Source organism: Callorhinus ursinus, unplaced genomic scaffold (assembly GCF_003265705.2).
Source record: "Callorhinus ursinus isolate GAN/ISIS: 27379988/994484 unplaced genomic scaffold, GSC_fseal_2.0 scaffold37, whole genome shotgun sequence".
In the NCBI taxonomy this organism is placed as follows: Eukaryota; Metazoa; Chordata; class Mammalia; order Carnivora; family Otariidae; genus Callorhinus; species Callorhinus ursinus.
The window spans coordinates 326,292-343,657 of record NW_027397099.1 but is presented as its reverse complement, the minus strand read 5'-3'; the positions used below and the strand labels follow the sequence as shown (position 1 = coordinate 343,657).

The following is a 17,366-nucleotide window of genomic DNA, read 5'->3' as shown; positions in this document are numbered from 1 at the left end:
CCATCCGTGTTGTTGCATAAGGCAAGATTTCATTCTTTTTTGTGGCTCAATAATATTCGTGTGTGTTTGTGTATACCACCTCTTCTTTATCCATTCATCTCTCCTTGGGCTGCCTCCATACTTTGGCTATTGTAAAATGCTACTATAACACAGGGGTGCATACATCCCTTTGAATTAGTGTTTTTGTATTCTGTGGTTAAACAGCAGTGTGATTACTGGATCATATGGTATTTCTGTTTTAAATTTTTTGAGGAACCTCCATACTGTCTCCACAGTGGCTGCTCCAGTGTGCATTCCTACCAACAGTGCAAGAGGGTTCCTTTTTCTCCACATCCTCACCAACACCTGTTGTTTCTTCTGTTTTTGATTTTTAGTCATTCTGACAGGTATGAGGGGATATCTCATTATAGTTTTGATTTGCATTTCCCCAACGATGAGTGATACTGAGCATCTTTTCATGTGTCTGTTGGCCATCTGGATGTCTTCTTTGGAGAAATGTGTGTTCATGTTGTTTGCCCATTTTTTAAAAAATTGGATTATTTGTTTTTAGGGTGGTGGGTTGTAGAAGTTCTTTATATATTTTGGATACTAACCCTTTATCTGATATGTCATTTGCAAATTATCTTCTCCCATTCAGTAGGTTGTTTTTTGTTGGTGTTTCCTTTGCTGTGCAGAAGCTTTTTATTTTGATGCAGTCCCAGTAGTTTATTTTTGCTTTTGTTTCCCTTGCCTCAGGAGACCTAGCTAGAAAGATGTTGCTACTGCTTATGTCAGTGGTGTAATTACGCTCTTTTTTAGGCTTTTCTATGGTTTCAGGTCTCACATTTAGGTCCTCAATCCATTTTGAGTTTATTCTTGTGTATAAGAAAGTGGTCCAGTTTCATTCTTTTGCATGTTGTTGTCCAGCTTTCTCATTTGTTGAAGAGACAGTCTCTGTCCCCGAATTGCATATTCTTTCCTGCTATGTCAAAGAGTAACTGATCATGTAACTGTGGATTCATTTCTGGGTTTTCTATTCTGTTTCATTCAACTATGTGTCTGTTTTTGTGCCAATTTACCACACTGTTTTGACTACTACAGCTTTGTAATATAACTTGAACTCCGGAACTGTGATACCTCCAGTTTTTTTTTAGAATTCCTTATAAATTTTAGGATTGTTTGTTCCAGTTCTGTGAAAAATGCTGTTGGTATTTTGATAGGGATTGCATTAACTGTGTAGATTACTTTGGGTAGCACAGACATTTTAATGATATTTGTTCTTCCAATCCATAAGCATGGAATGTCTTTCCATTTGTGCCATCTTCCATTTCTTTCATCAATGTTTTATAGTTTTCAGAGTATAGGTCTTTCTCTTTAGTTAAGTTTGTTTCTAGGTATTTTATTATTTTTGGTACAATTATAAATGGGATTGTTTTCTTAACTTCTATTTCCGCTGCTTCATTATTAGTGTATAGAAATGGAATGGTTTTCTGTACATTGATTTTTCATTCTGCAAATTTAATGAATTCATTTATCAGTTCTGGCAGTTTTTTGGTGGAGTCTTCTTTGGGTTCTCTACGTACAGTACCATATCATCAGCATATAGTAAAGTTTTAGTTCTTCCTTACCAATTTGGATGTCTTTTATTTTATTTATTTTATCTGATCGCTGTGGTGAGAGTGGACATCCTTGTCTTGTTCCTGACCTTAACTGAAAAGATCCCACTTTTCCCCCCATTAAGGATGATTTAGCTGTGGGGTTTTTCATATAAGGCCTTTATTATGTTGAAGTCTGTTCCCTCTACACCTACTTTGTTGAGAGTTTTATCATGAATGGATGTTGTACTTTGTCAAATTTTTTTTTGCATCTATTGAAATGATTCTTTGGTTTTTATCCTTTCTCTTATTGAGATGATGTATCACATTAATTTGCAAATAATGAACCACTCCTGCATCCTGGGAATAAATCACCCTTGATCATGGTGAATGATTTTTTTTTTTAATGTATTGTTGGATTTGGTTTGCTAATACTTTGTTGAGGATTTCTGCACCTATATTCATCAGAGATATTGGCCTGTTGTTCTCTCTCTCTTTTTTTTTTTTTGTGGTGTCTTTATCTGGTATTGGTATCAGGGTGACACTTGACTCATAAAATGAATTTGGAAGTTTTCCTTCCTCTTCTATTTTTTGAAAAAGTTTGAAAAGAATTAGGTATTGGGGCGCCTGGGTAGCTTAGTCGGTTAAGCGGCTGAGTCTTGATCAGGGCTCAGGTCACAATCCTGGGGTCCTGGGGTCAAGGCCTGTGTTGGGTTCCACACTCAGCGGGGAGTCTGCTTCAGGATTCTCTCTCTCCCTCTGCCCCAGCCCACTAAAATAAATAAATAAATCCTTAAAAAAAGAATAGGTATTAACTCTTCTTCAAATGTTTGGTAGAATTCACCTGTAAAGCCAACTGGTCCTGGACTTCTGTTTCTTGGGAGTTCTCTGAGTAATCAGCAAAGTTTTAAATATACTCATATCTTAACAACCATGCCTACAAAGTTAGCTTTTTCAACAAAATTACCCTCTTCACAAGGCTGCCATGTAAAAACACTAAATATTTGTTGGACCAAGTAAGTATTTGTTGGACCAAACGAGAAAAAATAAAGAAGAAAATTAAAGTCATCTGTAATTCCACTACTCAGTGACTACCTGTAGTATTTTTTCTGCTTTGCAAAAATATAATCACCATAATGTGCTTTCACATGACAAAATATTACATGCACTTTAACATCAGTTTAAATAAATGTGTAGTATTCCATCGCTGGATATGCCAGTTTACTCAACTAATTAATTCTCTCGGTTTGGATTAACAATGCTTAAATGGAAAGTCTCATGAAGTAAATCTTTTTGTTTTGTTAAAAAATGATTTATTTACTTCTAAAGATTTTTTTTTATTTATTAATTTGAGAGAGAACGAAAGAGAGCATGAGCAGGGGGAGGGGCAGAGGGAGAAGCAGACACCCTGCTGAGCAGGGAGCCCGACTCGAAGCTCCATCCCAGGACCCTGGGATCATGACCTGAGCCGAAGACAGACGCTTAACTGACTGAGCCACCCAGGCGCCCCTATTTATTTTTAAAAAGATTTATTCATTTTAGAGAGAGAGAAGGCAAGCTCACGCGAGTGGGCAAAGGGGCAGAGGGACAGAATCTCAAGCAGACTCCCCGCTGAGTGCAGAGCCTGATGTGGGGCTTGATCTCTCAACCCATGGGATCACGACCTGAGCTGAAACCAAGAGTCAGACATCTAACTGACTGAGCCATCCATGTGCCCCTAAGGATTTTACTTTTAAATCATCACTATACCCAATATGGGGCTCGAACTTATAATCCACCAACTGCGCCAGCCAGGTGCCCCCATTAGTAAATCTTTGCACACATTTCTTCACAAATCGTTCCTTTAGAATGAACGCCTAAAGTAGAATTAGTTTTAAATGCTTTTGAAGCACAGAGTCAATGGTCTCTCTAAATAGTTGTGTTGGTGTACATTCTTAACAGCAGCACTGTGAGAAAACCCCTGTCCCTGCACTCGGTGGGTATTTTTATTTTTTTAGTGTTCTTAAAGTTTAAGCAGTATTATTAGCAAATGCTCTTGGGCTTCCAAAATCCTGATAATTTCTTACATTGCACTACATGTGCAAAGCCTCACTCATGCATTTTCTGTATAGAGTGCCGTTGTAGGAAGGCTTAGGGACATGAGCAGCAAAATATGGCAACAAACAATGTGCCAGATTCTCTTTTTTGTTGTTGTTTTGTTTAAGGTATCATTAAGCCTACTGTAGGGAAGAGGAGACTAAGACTTGGAAAATACTCCAAGTGGTTATAAATTGTCTACAAAGAGTAAGACAAGGAATCCCTGATTAAATGTTCATGGTATTTAGAAGCACAGGCAGGCAGAAATGTAAACCCTAGAGAAGAATCTGAATAAGCTACAAAAATTCCAGGGAATCTTTCTGCTTGGGTCTGCTGCCCACACCAGGTGTGAGGTATTACTGGAGGGCTGCAGGTTTCTCTATGACTTTTGACTGGGGGAGGGCTTAAGACACCCTGGTCTTGGCTTCCCCGGTCATGTTACTGCCAGCTTAAGTATTAGAGCTGATTCTAAGTTTGTGGGGATAGCTAAGTGCTCCTGCAGAAGGAACAGGTGCTCTATTCCTTCTGAATCTACCTGTTCCAATCAGCACACAGCACTCAGGCTCGGAAAGCGGAGGCTTACACGAGGTACACAAGTAAGTGGCACAGTCTACCACCTATCATCCTTCTTTTATCTTCCATATATGTGCTGCCAAAGCGAGCACTCTTCCCCTTCTTTCAAGGAATGAGTTTTTCATGACCCAGGTGTCAGTTTTCCCAGAATGAAAACGTTATGTGATGAAACATTGGTCAATACTCCCTAGATTATATGATAGAAACTTTATTTAAGCTGGCAAACTAAAACTGAAAACCAATGTATTGACTTAGATAACTGAGAAATCCACTGGAGTCTAACTTTAGGCATGGCTGAATCAAGGGCCATGAATCTGTCTTTCTCCCCTTCCCAGCTCTGCTTTCTTGTGCATCAACTTCATTGTTAGGTAGGCTCCCCCATTCTGTGGCTGAGAAGGTACACATTCAATAAGCCTGGGGCCCACATTCACTGAGCTAGCTGAAGTCACAATTAGTTGTTACTCCAAAACCTCATTTTTAATGCTGTATGGAGAGCAAACCATGCAGACCTCCTTCAGAAGATATCAGACATGTATTAAAAATCACAATGTGAGACAGACTGCCAGTGATCCCCCAGAGGTTCCCCCATCACAATCCAAGTAAAGCCTTACAACCACATTAAGAGTGACTCATACCTCCTTTTTCAGATTTGCCAAGTAGGTAGATTCTTGCCACCTACCTTTTCATGCGCTCATGTTCACTAGTGTCCAGAGCTCTCAGGGTTCGGGCATAAAGAACAACGATGTCACTGTGCTTGGCTTTCTTGTTGCACTAAAGAGCCCAACAAGATAAAATTAGTGTGGTTCTAGGAACCCTCCTGACTTAACATGCTGACTGTGCACAGGTTCAGTCCTTATCTATGGTTCTCACCTGGGGACATTTTCGTGCCTGGCCCTTGAGCCACTTAGAAATGCACTTATACCCAAAGAGGTGTCCACAGCGTAATGCTGAGAGTCGGTGATCCCCAGCATTGGTCCAATGTTCAAAACATATTGTGCAAGTGTCCCCTTCTTCATCATCCATAGAAACAGAAGGTAGAAGAGGGCTGGTCTTCTGGGGAGACTAGATGGAAATCAGAATATATTCAAATTACGGAATATACAAAATCAGCCTTGAAGAGGATGTGCAACTCTATCAAATCAACAAAACCACACAAAAACAATACAAACCCAACTGAAAATGCTGCCGAAAAACTACAACACCTCTGAATCACTTGTCATTCTTTGTAAAGTGCAATCTGGTCAAATGTTTCATAGAAGCCATGAAAATATTACTTCCCTTTGATCTTATGAAATTCTTGGGATTTTTTTTTCATTCAAATGAAGAAAAGGAACTATCTTTACAAAGACATTGAAAAAACAAAACAAATCCAGCAGTTACCTGAATAACCAACAACACGGAAGAGTAGGTTGTTAAACATTCAAAGTTAGGTTCATAATCACGTCAAATAGTTATAAAATACTTGAATAGAAAATACATAAAAGAAACCCAGAAAAACAAAGAGAGGACAGAAACAGCTTACAAAAAGAATACAAATGGTTCATAAGTGTTCGTTTATAATTAAAAAATGCAAATTAAGGTAAGAAACCATTTTTTTCATTTATTAGATGGTATAAATTGATGTGTGATGACACGAAGCAATGTTGAGGGTTAAGGAAGAGATAGGCATACTTCCATACTGTTGCTGCAGGTAGAAAGTGACACAAATTTTCCAGAGGGCAGTTTGGCATTATCTATCAAAACTAAATACATCTATCTTTCCTTTCACAGAGCAATCTCTCTGCTAGAAATATATCTATGAATATATGAATAGTCACAAATACGTGCAAGACAACTGTACAAAAATGCTTAGTCCAGCATGATTTGTACCGGAAGGAAGGAAGGAAGAGGGAGGGAGGAGGAAAGAGGGAGAGAGGGAGGAAGAAACGGGAACGACTATAGTGTACATGACAAAATAAGAGTTAACTAAAAATTTCTTTATGACTGAACACTATGCAGTGATTAGTAAGAATGAGGTTCCCTTTAGTGTAAATTAAAAAAATGGAACATTTATGTACACATATAAATTTACATGCACACAAAATTTTCCTAGAAGAAAAAAATAAAAACATGGAGGCCATACAGAAACATGCAAAAAGTAGGTCAAGGATGTTTTGAGATTGGCAGAGTCCACTGCTGACGTAAATAACTCATATTAAGGACTATGTGTTACCTTTGTGAACAAAAATTGTTTACCACATAGCAATCAGATTCTACCAGATATTTCATAAACTGTATTCATATCCACTATTTTAATCAAAACTTAACTTCGTCTGGTAGGCAAGCCAAGTTATCCTCACCTCTATCCCTGCTTTTCAAAACCTGTAAGGAAGTAGTCACATAACTGAGTAGGATGGACTGGACTCACACCCTGACCTCCTGCCTACAGAGTCTGCAAGCTCTCCACTTTAGCCCTCAGCCTCTTCTTTAAATGCAAATCCAAACATTTCATTTAAAAGGATGTTCATATTACCTGTTTGGGGTGGGTCTCTCCTCCACCAATACATGTAACTTCTTGCTCTGCTGAGGTACCTCCTACTTGTTCTGCCAAGTCATTTCCAGGAACAGTAAGAGAGAGAATGCACAAAACAAGACAGAAGTCAGGTATGAGAGGCTAGCAGGAGAGCCTAGCTCACCACGGCTTTCCGTTTCTCATTGGTAATGATGCTGTAAATTTCTCCAAGTAGTAATAGTGAATTTACTTTTTAACTTATTTTGGATACTTTCAAATATACATAAAAAGTAGACAGAACAGTATAAGTAACACACAAGTACTCATCACCTAATTTCAAAACAAATCAGTATTTTACAATCTTGTTCTAAGCCCCCATTCCCATAATTTTCTTTTGTAATGCTTAGTAACAAACTCTAAAATGTTATTTTCACTTATAAAAATTTTTGTAATACTGATAAAGATTTTACACATACTCTTATTATCATACCTAAGGGAAGTAACAATAATCCCTTAATACTGTCTAATATCCACACAGTTCATACTCAAAATTCCCCAGTTGTTTTCAAGTTGCTCTTTACAGCACATTTAGTGCAATAAGAATCTAAGCAAAGCCTCCACGAGCTTGATTGTTTTATCTGTTTTTTTTCACTCTAACAATTCTTTTTTTTTTTAAGATTTTATTTATTTATTTAATTGACAGAGAGAGAGACAGACAGCGAGAGAGGGAACACAAGCAGGGGGAGTGGGAGAGGGAGAAGCAGGCCTCCCACCGAGCAGGGAGCCCGACGCGGGGCTCGATCCCAGGACCCCAGGATCATGACCCGAGCCGAAGGCAGTCGCTCAACCAACTGAGCCACCCAGGCGCCCCTCTCCTTCATTTTTTAAAAAAAGATTTTATTTATTTATTTGCCAGAGAGAGAGAGAGTGCGCACACAAGCTGGGGGAGTGGGAGGCAGAGGGAGAAGCAGGCTCCCCGCTGAGCAAGGAGGCAGATGTGGGACTTGATTCCAGGATCCTGGGATCATCATAACCTGAGCTGAAGGCGGACGCTTAACCGACTGAGCAACCCAGGCATCCCTCCTTTATTCAATTTTACCCCTTCCTTGTCAGTGATTTGTTGGAGGATATCTGGTCATTTGTCTTATGAAATATCCTACGTCCCACATTTGACTGATTGCTTCCTTGAGGTACTGCTTACTTATTTGTTCTATCACCTATATTTCCTATAAACTGGCAGTTAAATCTAGAGCCTTCGGTAGATTCAATTTTGTTCTTTGGCAAGAAAAGGGGCAGCAAGAATACATCTTTTATTGTTTACTTCTGATTGTAGCACATAAGAAGGCTCATACTGGGTTCGGGTGGTACCAGTCTGATCCCTAGGTTCGTCGTCAACCTTTCAAAACCTCCACTGATGGTCAAGGAGGTGATTTTAAATTTTTAGTCCTTTTGCTTTTTGAGGCTCAAATGTTCTCATCATAGGCCTGTGGGAGCCCCTTTCAAATGGCTCCTAGAACCAAAAAACAAAACAAACCCCAACACCAAAAATCCCACAAACTTTTATTGAAGTGGAATATATATACAGAAAAGTGTATCCTCAGTATTCCATTCAGTGAATTCTCACAAACTGAACTATATACCAGAACATCACCAAAAACCCCAAGAGTGCCTTTTATACCTTATGTCCTCCTTATTTCTTGGGCGTAGAAGGGAGATGATTTGCCCCCACCAAAGGTTACCATCTTACTAAATTCTAGGAACGTCTATTGACTTTTGCCTGCTTTTGTATATAAACAGCATTTCAGAGTTATCCAACTTTTTTGTCTGCTAATTTTACTCTACACTCTTTTTAAGATTCTTCCATACTAACATGCGGAGTTGTGGTTCATTTAATTTCACCACTGTATTGTGTTTTATTGTGTAAGTATATCACATTTATCTGTTCTATTGCTGATGGGTATTTGGGTAGTTTTCAGTTTTTTGCCATTACAAACAATGCTGTTACATTCTTGTATGTTTCTATTGAACACATGTACTCCTTTCTTTGGTTACATACCTAGAAGCAGAATTGCTTAGCCACAGGTCTTATGTATACAGATGAGTTTGTAAAGATACCACCTGAATGTCTGTACCAATTTACACTCCCACCAGCGGTGTATGAGAGGTCTGGACGATTTATATTCTTTCCAATACTTGATATTGTCAGTCTTAAATTTTAGCTGTAGTGGTGGATGCATATTAGTTACCACACTGTGGTTTTAATTTGTATTTCCCTGATGACTAATGAAGTCTTTTTATATATTTAGTGGCCATTTGGCTACCCTCCTTTGGAAGTACCTTTTAAAATCTTTTGCCCATTTTTCTGTTAGGCTACAAAAGTTATATATCCTAGATATAAGCCCTTTTTCAGATATATGTATTATGAATGTCTTCTCCAGTCAATGGGTTCCCATTTCACTCTTCTAATGATGTCTGTTGATGAACCTAAGTTCTAAATTAAAATTCACCTCATCTGTCCTTGATTTGAGAAATCTGATCATTTGTCCTGAAAAATGTCTATATCCTGGATTTGACCGATTGCTTCCTCATGATATGAACTTTCATTTACAGTAAATTTACAGAGTTGTACAAGCATCACCACAATGCAATTTTAAAACATTTCTATCATCCCCTAAAGATTTCTCATGCCAATTTAGAATCATTTCCCATCTGCACCAGCAGCCACAGGCAATCACTAATCTACTTTTTCTCTATAGATTTGCCTTTCCTAGACATTTTATGTAAGTGGTATCATAAAGTACCTATGCTGGTTCACTGTCATAAACTAAAAAAGAATTTTTTGATGCAATTTTCTTGTATTGCCTCTAAATTTCAAAGTACTCCTTACTTCTGGGTTTTATCACTTATATATTCCTCCTAATACTAGGATGGTTTCTTGTTTTATCCTAAGTCCCTGATCCACTAATATCTTATTTTCTAGTATGAGTCATGAATCTAGTTTTACTGTTTTCCAGTTAGCAATCCAGTTTTTACAATAGTACCTAATTTAAGTCTATCTTTTCCCCACTGATTTGAGATGGTCCCTTTACAGTAAATTTTCTTCCCCCCCCCGCCCAAGATTTTATTTATTTGAGAGACAGTGAATGCATGAGTGTGGTGAGGGGCAAAGGGAGAAGAAGACTCCCCGATGAGCAGGGAGCCAGACGTGGGGCTCAATCCCTGGAACCCTGGGATCATAACCTGAGCCAAAGGCAGATGCTTAACTGACTGAACCACCTAGGCATCCCTATACTACATTTTCATATACATTTAGATCTTTTTCTAGGTGTTCCATTTGTAGAATGTCCCAAATTTTAGATTTGAATGGTTGCGTCTTTCAAGTATTATTTACCTTGTTCCTCTACTTCCTGTACACTGTGCAACCTGGTTATTTTATCTAGAGTCTTAAGTAGATTCAGGGTTTTTTGGGGGCAGGAACAGTACTTCCTAAGTGCTATGGATATTTTTCTTTTTTTTTTTTTAAATTTTATTTTGAAGTAATCTCTACATCCAACGTTGGGCTTAAACTTTCAACACCAAGATCAGGAGTTGCATGCTCCACTGACTGAGCCAGTCAGGCGCCACCCTGGATATTTCTGATTGCAACATCTCAAAAGGCATATAAAGGTCTGGTGGTGCCAGCCTGGTCCCTCTATTAAAAGGAATCCCATTAACCTTTCAACCTAATCGTTTTAGGATCCACTGCTGATCTTTGCCTAGATACATAATTTTATTAGGAGTCAGGAAATTATGACTTTTTCCTATCATTCCTCCTCCAATATTAGCTGGAATTTTTCATTTAAAAAACCTTCACTAGCAGTAGGTGGAAGAAATGAATAGCCAAAGCAAAGAGAATTTTTAGGGCAGTGAAAATTTCTATATAATGATGGATATGTCATTATATATTTGTCCAAATCTGTAAAATGTATAACCCAAAGGTGAACCCTAAGGTAAACTATGGACTTTGAGTGATTATGCTGTGTAACAAATCTCCATTCTGGTGAGTGATGCTGATAATAAGGAGGCAATGCATGTGTGGAGACATGCACATGGAAAATCTCTGAGCCTTCGCAATTTTGTTGTGAATCTTAAACTACTCTTAAAAAAAAAAAATCTTAACAAAAGCAAACCTCCTTCATCAACTATTTGGTTTTCCTGAATAAAGTTCACAGAGGAAAAACAGGATAAATGCTTAATCCTTTAATTTACCAGTTTTCAGAGTAATGAGTCAGGGCTCTAATAACCTAGGATGCTGATAAATAAGGTTTTAAAATCTACAGGAATTTATAGATTTTTCACAGATTTGATGTATTTTAACCTACATTTCAATCCATAATCCAAGAATACATTCATTATTCATTTTGATGTTTAAATTGTCCCATCTTAAGCCACGAGGAGCCCTTTTAAGGTTGCTCCCATGCCTTCGGACACGGTGACTCCATGAGAGATGGCTTCCTTGCTTCCTAGCACAATTAAATGCCCTAGGCTCACCTTGTGTATCTCCTATCCCAGACTTGGAAAACCATTTCTCCAAGAAGCCCTGGTTCCTTTAAGTGGGAAAAAACCACAATCTGGGTATCAGAGGGTATCAGCAGGACATATGCACGAGGGGTCTCTGCCCACTACTGCTAAACAAAGTCCTACTTGCACAATGCGTAACATTATACTAGGACTTCAAAAGTGGCAGACTAGACAGGGTACTGAATTTACAAAGCTTCTCTTTTAAATAAAGAAGCTACTTCCTTCTCGGATGTCAAAGAAAATGAAAGAGGATATAAAATGCCACAACAAAGTGACCAACTTACTGGGTCACAAATCACATTACATTTCAAGTTAGATCAAACCCTCTACATAGGCTTATGGCCAGTGAAAGCTTTGCACTATCTGAAGCACGAATCGATGACATCTGGGGGGAAAAGGTCAAGTATCAAAACACAAGTCGAGAGTTCCTAGCTTCCTGGAGGCTAAGCTTCCTGGGTGTTAGCCTTGCGAATCCAAAACTGAATAAAATACTCACCTTCTAAAACAACAGCTCTGGTTTCCTCCGCCTGGACAACAATTTCTTCGGGCTCTGTAGAGCTATCACTGTCAGAATCGGAACTACCTGAGACCTGCAAGTCTTCAGAGACAGGATTCCTGGTCTCCGAATTGTGAGAGGTGCTTGGCAAATGAGGCTGGGTCCGGCTCACTTGAAAGTAAGCATCCAATGGTGCTCTCGACCTATGTATATACAGAAAGACAACAGCATTACAGTACAATGGACCATCATCACAAGAAAAATGCACAGTGATCTGAAGGTAAATCCTAGTCATTTCAACCCATCTCCAGGCCATTAAATGCTGCCTTTGACCACTGAAGCAGAAACAGCAGTTTTAGGCAGATGTTGGCTGGCCTGGATATTCTCTTTTCCACATTCGCCACACTGGAGGTTGACTCTAGGTAAAAGCAAATTCTCCTTTACTGACTTTTGGCCATGTGTCAGTATCTTTTAAAGGACACAATGCAGCAATTTGTCTATTGGTATATTAGAGGGCTGAAAGAGAGTGGACAAGAAAAAGGGCTCTGTTGACCAAATACAGCCTCACAGGATTCTGCTGCTGCAACAACGCACACCACAGTCTTTCAGGGTAAAAATGAAGTCTGGCTTCAGTCACCATTGCTTTACCTCTTACTTTAAAACATTATTTTTCTTTTTAAGTTTAAATAATGTCATGGTAAGTTTAAAAACATAGCATGATATCAAAAAATAACTCAGGATGAGAAGAGCCGGTAGCAGATTTCTTAACACTTCCATCTGTTAGGCTGGCAGAGTTTTAACCACACCCACTACAGTTTGCTGTTACCCTCACATCCAAGCTAACAAACCATACTCTACTTCCTGCACAGAATGACCTTCAATATTAAAAACCAAAAAGGTGTTCTGTACTTTAGAACATACTACCTAGCTACTAATTACGAAGTATTACTGAAAGGTGACCTACTTTTAAGTTTTAACAATTGTCTTTATAACATTAAGATATATTATTCCCCAGAAACATCGTTGGAGACTGCTCATACAGAAAAAATGTGATTTCTCGTAGTTTGGCTGCAATTTACGGCAAACCAGGACTTTCTATTAAAAAATGATGATAGAACAACAAAAAAATGACAGAACAAAATAAATGTTATTTGGTATCCAATTCAACAGAAGATTCTCCTTTGTAAAAAAAAAAAAAGAGAGAGAAATGTGAATAAATTGAAATGAGAAGCAGCAATTGTGAATCCATTTTGATTCACAATTTAAGTGTATAATTTAGTGGTTTTTAGCATAACCACAAGGTTATGCAACCATCACCACTGTATTATTCCAAAACATTTTTACCACACCTAAAAGGAACCCCATACCCATATAAGCAGTCTTTCCTTCTTTTCCCCTTTCCCTAGTCTCCAGCAACCACTATTTTACTTCCAGTCTCTATGGACTGGACTATTCTGGACATTTCATATGAATGCAATCATACAGCATACAGTCTTTTGGGTATGACCCCTTTCATAACTTCATGATATATGTTATATATATATGGTATATATATATATATATGATATATATAAGGACCATGTCATCTGTGAATAGCTATAGTTTTATTTCATCCTTTCTAATTGGAATGCCCCCCCTTTTTCGGGGGGGCCTAAGTGCTCTGGCTAGAACCTCAGTACAGTGGTGAACAGAACTGGCAAAAACAGACATCTTTGTCTTGTTCTTGATCTTAGGGGTAAAGCTTTCAGTCTTTGCTCATTTAGTATGTTAGTCGAGGGTTTTCACTGATGGTCTTTATCAGGTTGAGGAAGTTCCCTTCCATTCCTAGTTTGTTGAGTGTTTTTTATCATGAAAGGGTTTTGTCAAATGCTGCTTTTTTTTTTTTTAAGATTTTTATTTATTTACTTGAGAGAGAGAGAGAACGAGCAGTGGGGAGGGGCGGAGGGAAAGAGAAGCAGATTCTCCACGGAGCAGGGAGCCGATTCGGGGCTCGAGCCCAGGACCCGGACATCAAGACCTGAGCCGAAAGCAGACACTTAACCGACTAAGCCACCCAGGTGCCCCTCAAACGCTCCTTCTCTATCTACTGAGATGTTCATGTTTTCTCTCCTTTATTGTATTAATATGGTACATCTCATTGACTGTTTTTTATATATTGAAATCAGCCTTGCTTTCCTAGAACAAATGCTATTTGGTTACAGTGTATAATCCTTTTCATATGTTGTTGGATTAAGTTTGCTAGTACTTTGTTGAGAATTCTTTTATCTATATTCATAAATGATACTGGCCTATAGTTTTCTTGTGATGTCTTTATATGGTTTTGGTATCAGAGTAATACTGGCCTTACAGAATCAGGAAGTATTCCCCCTGCTTCCATTTTTTGGAAAAGTTTATGAGGTACTAGTGTTATTTATTTTATCTTTTTTTTTTTTTTAACCGGGAAAATAACTTGATTTTCTTCAGGCATGTGGGCAGATGTCTAGTCTCAGAACTTCTGGAATTGCTTTTTGGTAGCAGTGGCCTTCGTGACTTTGGGCATGTTGAAGCACACAGTCTTGTCCAACGGCTGGCACTCACCCACTGTGACACTGTCGCAGATCTGGATATCCCTGAAGCAGGGGGACAGGTGCACGGACGCGTTCTTGTGGATTTCTCAAAGTGGTGAACTTTCGGATGTAGTGGAGGTAGTTGTGGCAGATGACAATGGTCCTCTGAATCTTCATCTTGGTCACCACACCAGACAGAATCCGCCCTTGGATGGAGACTTTACCAGTAAAGGGGCATTTATCAATATAGGTGCCCTCAATGCTTCCTTAAGTGTCTTAAAGCCCAGACCAATGTTTTTGTAGTATTTCGGGAGCTTCCCCTTGCCAGTTTCTTAAAGCAGAATGCTCTTCTTATTTTGAAAGACGGTTGGCTGCTTTTGGCAGGCATGCTCAGTCTGAATGTCCACCATCTTTCTGGCTGCCTGAAAAAAGGAAAGCACCGAAGCCATCTGGGTTTCCTTATCCACTGCCTATTTCATCTTTTTTTTTTTTTTTTTTTAAGATTTTATTTGTCAGAGAGAGAAAGAGAGCACAAGCAGGGAGAGCAGCGGTAGAGGGAGAAGCAGGCTCCCCCACTGTGCAAGGAGCCTGATGTGGGACTTAATCCCAGGACCCTCCATCCTAGAACCCTGGGATCATGACTTGAGCCAAAGGCAGACACTTAACCAACTGAGCCACTCAGGCGTCCCCTATTTATTTCATCTTTAAACATGTGGTAGAATTCACCAGGGAAGCCATCTAGTTCTGGGCTCTTCCGTGTGAGAAGTTTGTTTTGTTTTTGTTTTTTTACTAATTCAATCTCTGTATTTGTTAATCATCTATCTGGATTTTTGTTCTCTTCTTGAAAGAATACTGATAACTAATGTCTTCTTAGAAATTTGTCATCTTAGGGGCGCCTGGGTGGCTCAGTCAGGTGAGCGAGCGTCAGCCTTCAGCTCAGGCCATGATCAAGACCTGCATTGGGCTCCCCACTTAGCAGAGAGCCTGCTTCTCCCCCTGCCTCTCACCCAGCTCGTGCTCTCTCTCTCAAATAAATAAATCTTTAAAAAAAAATTTTTGTCAATTTCACCTAGGTTATCTAATTTCTTGTACAAAGCTGTTCACAGCATTTCCTTATAATATTGCTTTCTTCTGTAAGACTGACAGTAATGTTCTTTCATTCCTGATTTTATTACTTCGAGTCTTCTCTCTGTATCTTGGTCAGTCTACTTATAGCAGTTTATCAATTTTGTTGATTTTTCAGAAGAACCAACTTTGGGATTAGTTGGTTTTCTCTCTTGCTTTTCTAGGTTCTATTCCATTTATTTCTGCTCTAATGGTCATTATTTCTTCCGCTTGCTTTGAATTTTGGATTTTTTTCCCTTTCTTTTTCTAATTCCTTACGCTAGGTTATTGATTTGAGTACCTTCTTTTTAAAAGATTTTTTATTTATTTTTTAATTATTATAATTTTTTTATTATGTTATGTTAGTCACCATAGAGTACATCATTAGTTTTTGATGTAGTGTTCCATGATTCATTGTTTGCAAGTAACACCCAGTGCTCCATGCAGTTCGTTCCCTCCTTAATACCCATCACTGTGCTCATCCATCCCCCGCCCCCCTCTAAAACCCTTAGTTTGATTCCCAGAGTCCAGAGTCTCTCATGGTTTGTCTCCTCCGCCTTCATTTTCTCCTTCCTTCTCCTAATGTCCTCCATGCTATTGCTTATGTTCCACAAATAAGTGAAACCATATGACAATTGTCTTTCTCTGTTTGACTTATTTCACTCAGCATAATCTCCTCCAGTTCCATCCATATCAATGTAAATGTTGGATATTCATCCTTTTGAATGGCTGAATAATATTCCATTGTATATATGGACCACATCTTTATCCATTCATCTGTTGAAGGGCATCTCAGCTCCTTCCACAGTTTGGCTATTGTTGACATTGCTGCTGTGAACATTGGGGTGCATATGGCCCTTCTTTTCACTACATCTGTATCTTTGGGGTAGAAGACATACAAATGGCTAACAGACACATGAAAAAATGTTCAACATCATTAGCCATCAGGGAAATTCAAATCAAAACCACACTGATATACCACCTTACACCAGTTAGAATGGCAAAAATTGACAAGACAAGAAACAACAAATGCTGGAGACGTTGTGGAGAAAGGGGAACCCTCTTACACTGTTGGTGGGAATGCAAGTTGGTACAGACACTTTGGAAAACAGTGTGGAGATTCCTCAAAAAGTTAAAAATACAGCTACCCCATGACCCAGCAATTGCACTACTGGGTATTTACCCTAAAAGTTTTATTTATTTATGTGATCTCTACACCCAGTGTGGGCCTTGACCTCATGACTCTGAGATCAAGAATCAGATGCTCTACCGACTGAGACAGCCAGGTACCCCTACTTTCTTTTTTAGTGTGGGTGCTTAACAACTATAAATTTCCCTCTAAGCACTGCTTTAGCTGCATCCTATAAGTTCTGGTATGTTCTTTTTCATTAATCTCAAAGTATTTTCTAATTTTTCTTGGGATTTCTTCTTCAATCTATTGGTTATTTAGGAGTTATGTGATTTCTACATACTTGTGAATTTCTCCAAATTCTTTCTGTTACTTATGTCCAGACATACTTTGTATGATTTCAATACTTTAAATTTATTGAGTCTTGTTTTATACCCATATGTTAGCCCTAACATATGATCTGTCCTGGAAAATATTCCATGTGCTCTTGAGATATAGGTTATGTCCTGCTGTCGAGTGGAATGTCCTACAGATGTTTATTAGGTCCAGTAGATTGAAAGTGTTTTTCAAGCTTTCTGGTTCCTGGTTGACTTCTGTCTAGTTATGCTCATTGCTGAAAATGGGGTACTGATACCTCTTACTCTTACTGGTGAATTGTCTATTTCTCCCATCAATTATGACAGTTTTTGCTTCATGTTTTTGGGGGCACTGTTGCAGATATATACAGGTTTATAATTATTATATCTTCTGGATATAATGATAAAAGGGTTAATCCCTTTTATCATTATAAAATGTCCTTCTTTGAGTCTTATAACAA

At 38.6% G+C, this 17,366-nt stretch overlaps 1 protein-coding gene and 1 pseudogene across 2 annotated transcripts in view; both read right to left on the bottom strand.

The window, feature by feature from the left end:
* Positions 1-17,366, bottom strand: part of RFWD3 (ring finger and WD repeat domain 3) — a 47,167-nt gene that overhangs the window by 16,623 nt on the left and 13,178 nt on the right. For both annotated transcript variants that reach the window (XM_025888933.2, XM_025888932.2), the window contains exons 3-6: positions 11,771-11,973; positions 6,736-6,806; positions 5,094-5,285; positions 4,903-4,994 (exon numbers count right to left, since the gene is read on the bottom strand). In XM_025888933.2, coding sequence (XP_025744718.1) covers positions 4,903-4,994; positions 5,094-5,285; positions 6,736-6,806; positions 11,771-11,973 — 558 coding nt within the window. The remainder of the gene's footprint in view (positions 1-4,902; positions 4,995-5,093; positions 5,286-6,735; positions 6,807-11,770; positions 11,974-17,366) is intronic.
* LOC112836942 (small ribosomal subunit protein uS17-like) lies at positions 14,256-14,726 on the bottom strand (annotated as a pseudogene).